This window comes from Pinus tabuliformis, chromosome 9 (genome assembly GCF_031772625.1).
Source record: "Pinus tabuliformis cultivar Carrire ecotype Pingquan chromosome 9, CPIR1, whole genome shotgun sequence".
Lineage (NCBI taxonomy): Eukaryota > Viridiplantae > Streptophyta > Pinopsida > Pinales > Pinaceae > Pinus > Pinus tabuliformis.
The window spans coordinates 1,126,734,188-1,126,747,329 of record NC_142307.1 but is presented as its reverse complement, the minus strand read 5'-3'; the positions used below and the strand labels follow the sequence as shown (position 1 = coordinate 1,126,747,329).

The 13,142-nt window shown below is 34.8% G+C and overlaps 1 protein-coding gene across 1 annotated transcript; it reads right to left on the bottom strand.

Annotated features, from left to right (window-relative positions):
- Nucleotides 1-8,179: 8,179 nt before the first annotated feature.
- Nucleotides 8,180-8,695, bottom strand: LOC149152614 (uncharacterized). Its single transcript, XM_089443540.1, has one exon. It carries the CDS (start codon nt 8,693-8,695, stop codon nt 8,180-8,182), a length of 516 nt encoding a protein of 171 aa, XP_089299666.1.
- Between the last annotated feature and the right edge of the window lie 4,447 nt (nt 8,696-13,142).

Here is a 13,142-nt window from a genome sequence, read left to right as displayed (position 1 = left end):
GGAAGTACAAAATATCTCACTACAACCAAGCCAGAAATAACATATTCACTTAGTATCCTAAGTCAATTTATGGCCAAACCTCTTGAAAGCCATTGGAAAGTAGCGAATAAATTGATTCGACATCTGAAAGGGACTTCCATTTTTGGTATTAAATACAATGATAACATTGATGTTGATTTGGCAAGTTATTTTGATTTAAATTGGGCTAGAAATTTGATGATAGAAGATCAACTTCAAGATATGCATTCATTCTTGGATCCATGATCGTGGCATGAAGCAACAAGAAACAAACAACTAATTCTTTTTCCTCAACTAAAGAAAAATATAAATCTTTGTACAATGCTACTTATAAAGCAGTTCACTTGAGGCAAGCTCTGGAAGATGTGGGTGAAGAATAGAGAACACCAACGATTATCAAGTGTGTGTATCGAAGTTCCATCAAACTACCCAACAATCGTATGTACCATGCAAGATTAAAACATATTGATACATTGTCATTTTGTCAGGGAAAAGATACATTATAAAGAAATTGATTTAGTTTAATGTAATACCAATGAAAATGTGTCTGACATCTTTACAAATCCTCTTAGAAAGTAAAATTTTGAGACATGTAGAAATCATTTATGTATGGAAGAAAACACATTTCCCTAGGGAGAGTGTGAGAATAATGGAGAAAGTTTTGGATTATTCATTATTAGGATTTTCTTGTGAGTGATTATTCTCTTGTTGGGATTGTGTTTTCCAATTAGGTTTAAGATCCTATTTATGAGGACTTTGTTCAGACTCCTCAAATACTTTGTCATACTATATATGTAATTGTTTTTGGTTGGATGATTGCAATGTGTGATTGTAGGTAGTCTTCAGGTTGAGCTTGTTGACAAAGTACTAAATACTCTCTAGTTGGGTGGATAGTGTTTGTCCTGAGCTAAGGGATTTCCGTAGGGGATAACCTTTGCTACATACAACCTAAACTGAGTGGGTGAAAGAAAGGTATCACACAAATCATCAGTCGAGGATAGTTAAGACATTACCGAGTTGATGTGGTAGAATTTCAATTTGTGAATAATAATTCATATGAATCTCGTGAAAAAATCACTTGACAGGTGGCAACAATCTTATATGTTGAAGTTTGACAAGTGCATTAATCCAACACATGGATGACATGAGAGCATTGTTTAAGGCTCTGTACACATGACAAAAGCCTCTAGATGAACCTTCTATTAAAGCAAGACCTTTAACATAACTAACATAGTCATTTAAATTAAATGATTGGTAAACATTGATAGACATCAAGACATAATATATTTTATGATACATCTCACATTGCCAATATTAAAAACAATCAACAATCATAACAATTAATTAAATTATAACTACTTTATTATTATTATAAAAAGAATTAACATATGAGTTAAACATATCAACATTTAAAAAAACATGTAACAAGTTTCTTAACCATAGATATTTACAATGGATATTTTTAACTTTTAAATAGGCTTTGTTATAATCTGGTGCTGCGGTTGATCTGCGGGTCCCTCGTTTGACCCTGATATTAATAATTTAGGGTTGCGGCTGATCTGCGGCTCCCTCGTTTGTTCTGTGGCTGATCTGCGGCTCCCTCGTTTGTTCTGCTGCTGATTTGCGGCGGCGGGGTTTTGATCGACTGTTATCTCTGCCACGGTAACCTCCTCAGCAGGACTGGTCAGTTTGTAAAAGCAAAGACCTATGCAAAGTTAAATTGAAGTTGAGATCCATAGATCTGTCTATGGGTCATGCAATCAAAATATGCTAAGGGTTTTCTTGCAGATTAAAAAGCTAAAAAGCTTATTAAGATTCTGCCGCTGGGTTCTAGATCTAATCTTCTGCAGCTAGATCTAGATCTAGATATAATCTTCTTTGCGGCTAGGTTCTAGATCTAATCTTCTGTGACTAGATCTAGATCTAATCTTATCTGCTGCTTTATTTATCTGCCGTTGGGTTCTACGGGGAAGTAAAATATGGCTCCCAGCTTCGCGAAAATAGCTGTTTCTGTCTGCTTCTGGAGGGCAAGCTCCTGCCCATATCGTCAGTGAAGCCACAACTCCCACTGTCCAGGTGGTCCAGGCCTCACTTGATGAGGCTTTGAAGTTTGCCAAAAGTGCCCTAATCTGCCGGTTCAATGGTTTTTGGCTGCGGCTGACAGCTCTCCACAATTGGATCTCGGAGGTATGGAAGCTTGTCATTTCTGATGAAATTAATATCTACCCCTGTGCTAGGGGTTTCTTTATAGTAGATTTTGAAAATCCTAAAAGCAGACAATGTATTCTAGATTCCGACCCTTGGTTTTGGGAAAAATCAGGCCTATTCATGAAGCCATGGAACCCATCATTCGATCCGTCAACAATAGTCATAACCTCAACACCAGTTTGGGTGAGATTGCCAAGTCTACCCTTGCATCTCTGGAATCTCTCCTCGCTAAAATCCATTGGAAACGCAATTGGGGAATTTTACTGCAGGTGCCCAAAAATAGAGGAATATGCTAGAACCACCTATGCACGCATCTGTGTGGAAATGGACTTCAGCGATGGATTCCCAGCTGAAATAAACCTAACAAGTAAAGACTATGTGTGGAACCAGAAACTCGATTATGAAAGTGTCCTCTTCAGATGTTGATCCTGCTTTGAGACAGGCCACCTAGCCAAAAATTTCCCAAAAGCCTCCGAGAAAAAGTCTGCTAGAAAAAACCACCACAGATCTACATGGTGGGAAGGAGCACAAAAAGAACACTACACTATCATCAAAGAAGAATACTCTAGAGAAAACTCTGAATCACAAGAAATCGGGCAAGAAAGAAACAACTCTCAATACAAGCAGGGAGAAAGCCCTGCCCAACAACAAAAAAGTAAACTCGACAACCCCTCAAGCATCAACAGTTATGAGGATTCGAATACCGCACAAAATAAATCTTCATTTAACAGCAAAGCAGATCTCCTAGACCAAACTTCTTCTCCGACTACCTTCAAAAGGACGAACACAATGGATCGCGAAGCTAAGACACCAATGTCCCAAGAACCAGAAGAGATGAAGGAGATGCAAGATAAAGGAAGTTGGAAGACTGTAGAGAAAAAAAGAAAGAAAGCTATAGCACTAATCTCTCCAAGAAAGACGAGGAGACAGATAATTAAAAACTAAGAAAATTATAGGTTCGATAGACTAATTTGGTCTCAGTGGATGTTAACCATCATCATCATCATCACCATTAATACCATGGGTCAATGTTATGGTTTACTAATAACACATGCCCAAAAAAACTATAACTCATGTTCATATGACATTTTTTTTAATTAATCAAATTAATGAAAATGGTAGAAAGGTCATAACTACTTTTGCGATAAATCTAAACTTTTGATTTGTGACTATTATTACAAATATTTTAAAATATTCCATGGAGGTTAAATTCCCATCATCTACCTAATAATTATTGATAAGTAAATTAAAATTCTAGAAACCCTATTACAAAATAGGCATGACTATGGACATAATAAATATTAATAAAATTTTATTCAATAAATAAAAATGAACATTTTAATCTTCTGATTTTATTTTTGAAATTTTATTTTATTTATAACTTATATTTTAAAAATTAATAAATTAAGTTATCTTTTTATTAAAAATAAATATTTTAAAGTATTATTGTACTACACAAAATATCTATTAATGCAACTTCATTTTGAAATATCTTACTAAGGTACAACATTTTGAATGAGAAACTCGTCTTAACCTTTGGATATTACCATTGGATCCATGTGTAATGAAAATTTTATCGTAATTTCTAAGCAATGCCACTTCTAATGGAAAACTCTTAATTTCAAGGCAAAATCATTTCCCGTGATAGATAACTCCTAGTTTCTAACCAATGCCATTTTTAGTGAAAAACTCCTTTTAATATTTGTGTCAACCGTACACATGTTTGACTAAGTCAAATTAAAGTCAACATCTCCCTTACTTTTTGATATGCTTTAATATTTAATAAATTTAAAATTAGATAACAATGTTACATATACATAACTTAATGGGATCGTACTTGTTTGAAATACATCTCCATGGAGGAACTTTGAAATTTGAATTGACATACCATTAGCAAAAGAAACATTAGCTAGGGTTCTACCCTATTTGCATCTATAGGTTATCTTTGGCTCCCCGGGCACTCTAGCTTGACAAAGTTTGGCCTTATCTACTCTAGAAAAACATGTTTTCCTACTACTCTAGAAAAACATGTTGTCCTACTACTCCAATGGCACCTCTCTCCCTTGTGAATCTCTTTCTAGCATGATAATGGCTTCCCTAGTGTTGGTAATGCCTCATGGTGATTTTGGAGATTGTGTGAATTTCATGGGAGCTAGATTAGATCCTGGTTTTAAATCTATCCATCTTCCCTCCAATAATAATTTGGGTAAGGCTTCTTTTAGAGCTATTATGTAATATGTCTCATGTTGTTATAATCTTCTACAGGTGGAAGAGGCTCCATCTATTTCCATTTATTTAACGAAAGGCAGTGTCTCTATAACAACCCTATACACCAAAACTATGCTTGTATGTCAATTTTATGGTCTTTGACCGTGCCTTTGTTAAAAAACTGGAAAAAAAAACATGAATTGAATTAACTAGTAGCTCACGGGTGAGCAAGCTGCACCTGGAGACTGCACAAACTAGAGCGTACACTCTCATATTACATTAATCAAATATGAGACAATAAATACATCTCAAAAGAATAAGGAGGTGAGGACAAACTCCTACAACCTAGGAAATAATCCTAAGTTAAGGAGTTATGTTGCAACCAAGAAACCATTTCTCCATTAATACAATATAGTATTAATTATTTTCAACTCTCCTCCTTAATGGAGAAAGGATTATCCTGACGTCCTAACATCCCCCTAAGCAATTCAAACTTCACTTTCCCAAGAGGCTTTGTAAAAATATCAGCCATATTGTCACATATTTTATAGTATTCAATAAAAATTTCTTTTGACTAGACTTTTTCTCTTACAAAATGAAACTAAGTATCTATGTGTTTCGTGTTCTTATGAAACACTGGATTGTTCGTCAGCTTAATGGAACTTTTCTTGTCACAAATGATGGCAGTTGCCTTTTATTTTCTTTTCATGCATCATGTAGAAGCCTCCTCAACCAAATAGCTTCACATGTTGCTACACATACTGCTTGGTACTCGGCTTCAGTTGAAGATAAAGACACAGTGCTCTACTTTTTGTTGCTCCATGCTATAACCCCATATCCAATACTGAATGCATAACCTGTGATAGATCGTCGATCATCCAAGTTACCTACCCAATCAGAGTCTGGAAAACCTATTAAAGTAGCATCAGATGTATCAGTGTATAAAATACCATAATCACAAGTACCATGATGATACCTCAGTTTTCTTTTTGCCGCTACGTAATGACTTTCAAGAGGTTTAGACATAAACCGGCTCAGCACACTAACAAAGTATGCTAAGCCTGGTCTAATTGTAGTCAAATATATTAGACTACCAACTAGTTGCCTATACAAAGTAGCTTCCACCTCCTTAGAGTCATCGTCTGTGCACAATTTTAGGTTCTGCTGCAAAGGCACTGATGTTGTCTTACACTGTTCCATTCTGAACCTTTTAAGTAGTCCTCTAACATAATTATCTTGAGTAAGGAAAGTCTGCCCAGAGTCTCTCCACACTTCCAAACCTAGACAATAATGCAAACATCCAAGGTCTTTCATCTCAAAAACTTGTGACAACTGCAATTTGATTTCTTTGATTACTGCATATGCATTACCTATTATAATCATGTCATCCACATACAAGGAAATAAAAATTATCTTCCCATGTTCATCATACATGGTATATATATTTGGGTCATTCTTACTCCCATGAAAACCATGTTGTAAGAAAAATGAATCAATCTTCTCGTACCAAGCCCTGGGTGCATGTTTTAAACCATAAAGGGTCTTTTTCAATATACAAACTAAATGCTCTTGCCCTTATTTAAAAAACCCTTCAGGCTGCATTAAATAAACCTCTTCCTTTAAATCACCATTTAAAAATGAAGACTTAACATCTAATTGGTGTAGCTTCCACTGATGTTTTGTAGCTACATAAATTAACATTCTAATAGTATTTAGTTTGGCTACATGAGCAAAAGTTTCTTCATAGTCAATTCCCTCTTCCTGTGAATAACCCTTTGCTACCAGTCTAGCTTTAAACTTTTCTATACTCCCATCTGCATTAAATTTGGGTTTGTAAAACCACTTGCAACCTATGGGTATTTTTTCTTCAGGAAATTCAACTAGCTCACAAGTGTTATTTCTGATTATAGATTCAATTTCTTCATTCATTGCGGCCCTCCACTCATGAGATTGACTAGCTTCTCTATAATTTGTGGGTTCTATAACATTTAAAATGTTTGACATTAAAGCATAGTCTCTCAATCTGGGTGGTAGTCGAGTCTTCTTACTTGATCTTCTTGGTAGTGGACTCACCTTGAATTTGTCTGCTTTAGACCTTAGTGGGCTCAACTTACTAATTGCATCTCCCGCCTCTTCCTCTTTCTGTTGTTGTTGTTGCATGTCCTCACTTCCTTCTTCCATCAATAATAGAATGTACCATTCTTCAAGGTTGTTCTTCTTATTTCCTTCCTCAGCCTGCTCATGAAATAACACATCTTGACTCACAAAAATTTATGAGTCAAAGGATTAAACAATTTATAATCTTTAAATTCAGTGCAGTATCCTACAAGGATGCATTTTGTGGCCTTAGGATCTAACTTTTTCCTGGAATAGTTGGGAATATGGGCAAAATATTTTGACCCAAAAACCCTTAAATGATTCATTGCAGGCTTATATCCATAAAGTGCTTCAAAAGGAGTTTTAAAATTGAGACTTTTAGTTGGATTCCTATTTTTCAAGTATACTGCAGTGTTGATGGCTTCAGCCTAAAAACCATTAGATAGCCCCTTACCTTGAAGCATACTTCGTGCGCACTCCACAAGGGTTCTATTCTTGCATTCAACAACTCCATTCTACTGCAGAGTGTAAGGTATTGCGTACTGTTAAATAATCCCATGATTCTTGCAAAATTTCATGAACTTCCCAACTTGTATTCTCCCCCTTGATCAAAGCAGAGAATCTTGATGAATTTCCCTATCTGCTTTTCCACCATATTCTTGAATTATTTAAAGCATTGAAATGTCTGAATCTTCTTTCTAATAAAATATACTCAAGAGAATCTAGTGCAATCATCAGTAAAGAGTAGAAAATAATATGCACCACCTAGCGATCTAGTCTGCATAGGTCCGCATATGTCTGTATGCACAAGCTCCAGAATATCTCTTTTTTTCCTATCAACATTGAAAGGAAATTCGTCTCTATGCATTTTCCCTAATGCACATCCATCACAATATAAATGAATATTCTAAAAATCAGGTAATCCATCAACCATACCTTTTCTTTGTAGCAGCATGAGATATTGTAGGTTCTAATGACCGAATCTTTGATGCCAGAGATTCTCAACTGTCAATCCTGTTGAAGCTAGAGCTTGGTGTGGCATGCTCTTGAAATTCAACTTATACAGTTCTCCCACACACACTCCTGATGCAACTGGTTCCTTCATACTGTCCTTTATGACACAATATGATCTGAAGATTTCAACTTGTAGTTCCTGATATGTCATCATTGAAACAGAGATCAAGTTTTTCTTGATCTCGGGTACATACATCATATTTTTAATATATCTGATATTACCATCAGGAAACATCACTAGAATATCACCGTACCCCTTGATTTGATAACCTCTGTCATCACCTAAATATATGTTAGCTCCACAAGTAGTTTCTTCAAAATTTTCGAACCAATGCCTATTACCTGTCATATGTGAAGACACGCCTGAATCTACGAACCATATTTCAGACTCATCCTCCTCAATAGCTAAAAGAGCATAATCAACTACAAATAATCGAATACCGTGACTATGATCCTCATCATCAAAATGCCGTGTGTGTTTTCTTTGTTTATTTCTAGCCTCATCTTCCTGTTTCTTAAAGCAAAACTTAGCTAGATGACTAGTTTTCCCATAGTAAAAACATTTAATGTCAGATTTATTTGTAGACATACCTCTAACTGGTCTCTTCTGAAAGATGCCACCACCTTTTTGTCCCTATGGTGGTTTCCCTTTGTATGGCTTATTCTTCGCCATCAAAGCAAGATCGACACTTTGTGGTCTCAAATTCTGTCGCTGCTCTTCTTCCTGTATCAGGATTCTTGTTAGCTCTTCAAATGCAGGGGTATCCTTCCTTGCAGACAAGCCTATGATGAACATCTGGTATTCATCCTTCATCCCGTTTAATGTAATTATGACAAGACTGGAATCAGACACCTTCTCCCTCATGTCTCCCAATTTGTCCTTCTGGTCCTTGACCCGTGCAATGAATCCGACAACGGATTCATTCTCCTCCATCCTCATGGAAAAAAACTTGCCTTTGAGCGACAATATGCGATTGGTATTGTGTGTCTGGTAGAGGTTCTTGAGTGTAGTCCAAATGTCACTAGACAATTTAGAGTCTCTGGTATGCGGGATAATATTGTCTTTAACAAACATCTTCAATAAGACTTTTACCTTATTCTCCCTTTTATCCCAATCCTGCATTAGTGATGTCATGCCACCTGTTGCCATGGTTGGCTTCTGCTCATCGCCACTGAAGATCGACCAAGCGCTCGATCCCTCAAGTAATGTTTGTAGCTTGAATTTCCAATTGGTGTAATTGGTCCCATTGAGTTTATTAGATTGTTGAGATAATCTTCTGTAAAATTGTTCATTTTCGACTGATCGGAATCCCAATCCCTCAATCTATAATCGATTCTCAACAAGTGAAAAAATTACAAGCTACCAAAATAATATTCTCAAAACATAGCAGAACCTTTGAAACGATCACAAATCTTCCACCAAACTGCTCGATCTGCCGCAAATCGACCACGATCTTTGTGTCTGCAACTCAGATCTACCACGAAACTGCCTGATCTGAAGCTCAGAACCATAAAAAACATGACATCACTCTTTTAGACTGAAAAACATTGATGATTTAAAATCCCTCTAAGTAGAGATCAATCATCGCGGGTTTGACCCTGATATTCGTGATGATCATCGCTACTATCAAGCTAAAAACCGCGATGACCACTTTGTGCTCAGCTGGAGAAATGTCAAGACCTGTGAGAAAATGAATTTCTCCTGTGAGTAAGGTACATCACTCCGACCACCTAGACTCTGAAATTGTGAGTATTGAGGCTCCTCTGTTGCCACTGGGGCATTGTAGCCACGAAGGTTCTACAGCGATGAAGGCTCTGTAGCCACTAGGGCTCTAATGTAGCCAATAAGGCTCTGCAGGTAAATTAGGCTCACCAAACCTAAGCTCCAATACCATGTTAGAAAATTGGAAAGAAAAACATGAATTGAATTAACTAGCAGCTCACAGGTTAGCAAGCCGCACGTGGAGATTGCACAAACTGGAGCGTACACTCTCATATTATATTAATCAAAGATGAGACAATAAATACATCTCAAAAGAATAGGGAGGTGAGAACAAACTCCTACAACCTAGGAACTAATCCTAACTTAAGGAATTATGTTGCAACCAAGTAACCATTTCTCCATTAATACAATATAATATTAATTATTTTCAACTGCTTTGTTGACCTACACAAATGGAATGCAATGTCTCGATTCTCTAAGTTACAATATGAAGATTTTATTTTCCCCTATGCTAAGGGGTTTTTTAATTATAGTGTTCAATGGGTATTTAATATTAAAATCAAGTCCCTAGTTTTGGGTGAAATTTAGTTTATTCATGGAACCCTAGACCCTATCCTTCAACCTATTGAAAAATTATTTGTGTTCAATGTTGTTTGTTAAACTTTCTAATCTGCCTGGGGTTTATCCTCCCTCTAGGTCATTGGAAATTCCCTTGGAAAATTTTACTATAGAAGCAAGGAAACAAAGGAATACAATATCATTAGATTACCTCATCAAGTTTTGGAGGGAAAAAAGAAAAAACTATTTTTTCAACTCATATTTTCAACTTATCTACATATGATTTTATTCAAAATTTGAGCGAGAGCACTGGTTAGATGTGGAATTTAATTCTGTATCCAAGGAGTGCCCATCTTACATACTTTCGATGGACCCTACTACAAGAAAAATGTGAAATACATGAAAAAATGTGATTGCAATCACGTTTTTTCATGTATTTCACATTTTTCCTGTAGTAAATGTATGCAACATGGGTACTATTCTACATCTAACGAGTGCTCCCGCTAGAAATTTGACTAAAATTGTAGGAAGATAAGTTGAAAAAGTAGTTTTTTTTTTTTTTTTTTTTAATCTTTTTCTCCAAAAATGGTGAATCATCCCCCATGGTTGACAACCCATATTGAATCCTATTGGTTCCTAGAAAGTAGATTTTTGTTTTGAGGCCCATTTTTGACCTCAAAATTTCTCTAATTCGAGACTTCAACGAAGGGTTTTTTGCTGAAATAAAATTGATAGATTAAAAGTACTCTTAGTCTCAAAAGTTGGATTATGAAAATGCTTCTTTTTATTGCGGATTCTATTTGAAATAGGTCATCTAATAACACATCACCCAAAAAGGCCAAGGTAATATAGGAAACATCATCATAAGTCAACCTGGGAGGTTGGCACCAATATAAAAGATCAAGTTATTGAAAGGATGAGACGGATGACTCAAACCTACCTATGGATGATCCAAAAAGTAAGGATATCTCTAAGCCAAAAAGTAGAGACATCTCTATTACTAAGAAAGATATAGAATCATAAAATTCAGTGAAAGAGGAAAATATGATTCCCGTAGATATAGACTTGGAAATATGGTTGCAAGAAAGAGAAAAAAATCTCAATAAAAAACTCAACCAATGTGAAAAAAATTCAGCCTTATAATTTAATATAATTATCTATTATTTTTGTCTATTTATTAAGCAAACAATTTATAAGTATATATTTATATATAAAAAATTGAAACATAATCCTCTTTTGAATATAATAAATTAGGATAATAGGTTTTAGATTAGAGCTATTAAACTTCAACAAGAAGAAATATATTATAGTATGTTGAAAATTAAAGAAATCAGTTCAATATAATACAGTGGTTAGCTCTATAATATATATATATTTTTTTAATAAATACAGTTTTTATCTTTTATATAGGCCGCCAAATGTTAAGAGTCATCGTTGAATGCACAAGATCTGGGTTGGTCCAATCGTTAGTGGATATAATAGTGGCAATCCACTCAAAAAGAAATCCACTCAGAAGTTTCTACTTTTATATCTAGGAAGTCAGCTTCCATGACTCTCTTCAGCTTGAAACCTTTAGCATCCCCCCTCGTGACTTCGGGTCCCTTCCAATTGCCCAGATGTTCACCAAAATCCAAGTTTTGTTGGGATTTCATAGCCCAACACATTGCACGTTTCCATTCCAGGAAGCAATAAAGTCGTTGGTGGATGGAGTCTAAGTGTTTCTTTTACCATAGCTTATAATAAACAAGACCAGACAGATCATATTCATGTACCATACGCCCCATTCCAACTATTATGCATTCTAACTCATGGTGAAGTTTCTTCAATACTAGCGGGTTTCTTAGCAATTCGAATATTTCCCAGTTTATGCTTACAGATGAAGTATCTAAACCAACAGAAAAGATATATTTCCAATAAAATACATCTGAATCAATTTCACAATTATCATATTTTATGCAAATCCATTGATATGTAAATCAATAAAAAGGTTGTGTTACATAGACGAGCGATTTTACATAGATGACAAATTTTATATTGTCTAGCAAGATTTGGAACCCTAAATTTCTATCGGCTGACACTTACAACAAAACATCCACGAGATCTGGTTGCCAAGTAACTTGAGCTGCCACATATCCACGTTTTGTGGTATGCTTGGGATAAGTAATACATGCCATTTTAAGATTTATTCCAGGTAATGTGCTCAAGATGCCTGCCTATTACATGGGAGAACTGTACAGGCATGTGAATTGCAAAAAAAAATCACATAATAGTTTGTGTGTGGCTTGAGCATGCACGTGGATGAAAAAATTGATGATCTATTGCGATGTTTGTTTGCAATACGTGAGAAAAATTACAAGAAAAAAATACACACAGGAAACAACATATCTACCGACAATGAACGAAAAGATGAATAGTGGAAAGATACTGATACGGGGAGCATCTAGTGAGTCTTCAACTTTGAGCAACTTGCCTTCAGGCTGAGCATTCTCACTAGATCCTTCTGAATTCTAAACTAGTTAGTTATCAAACTGAGTGAAGGTTCCTCCTTATCAGATCCATAGTTATCTCCAAATAAGAAATGTTTATGATTCACACAAATTTATGATGAGGCATAGTTACCAAATTCGAATTCGAATTCGATTCCATACGGAAAAATTAGATATATCTTACATATATCTAATTTTTTTTATTTTTTATTTTTTTAATTTAAATAAACAATCATTTTATGAAAATTCATTTAATCTTTTTCTACCAAATATATTTATGTTTATTTATTTCCAACGTTAATTTCTCCTATTTAAAATGTTATAGACCCCTTCTCTCTAAAACCGCTTAGAAATAGTGAAGATCAAAATGCATCAAATTAATTATTACTCCATACTAAAAAACATGTAAAAGTAAAATCTAATAATATGAGTCACAATACACAAAACTAGAGTTCAATGTAAAAATTGAGATATTGGATATTAAAATTATGATTTAAGTGATCTCTAAATACCATGAAATTTATCTCTAAATCACTAAATAAATCTATTTGAAAATGTACATGTCATCTACAAACATTGATACAACTCTAAATAAATCTATTTGAAAATGTACATGTCATCTACAAACATTGATACAACTCTTAAAGGGTCTTTTTTTGTAGATAGAAGTTATCTTTTTTTTTTTTGGCAATTTGACATTATATAGAAATTACTAACTAGTTATCCATTTAACACTGAAATTTCTCCATTTAAAATTTTTTCAAATATAGAAATTAAGTTTTTTGCTTTTTATAAAAGAGGTACCAATTTGCAGTCAATTTATTATTTCA

Bases quoted from the DNA above. Each gene is read 5' to 3' on its own strand.
- LOC149152614 (XM_089443540.1), bottom strand. From the start codon at position 8,695: ATGGCAACAGGTGGCATGACATCACTAATGCAGGATTGGGATAAAAGG.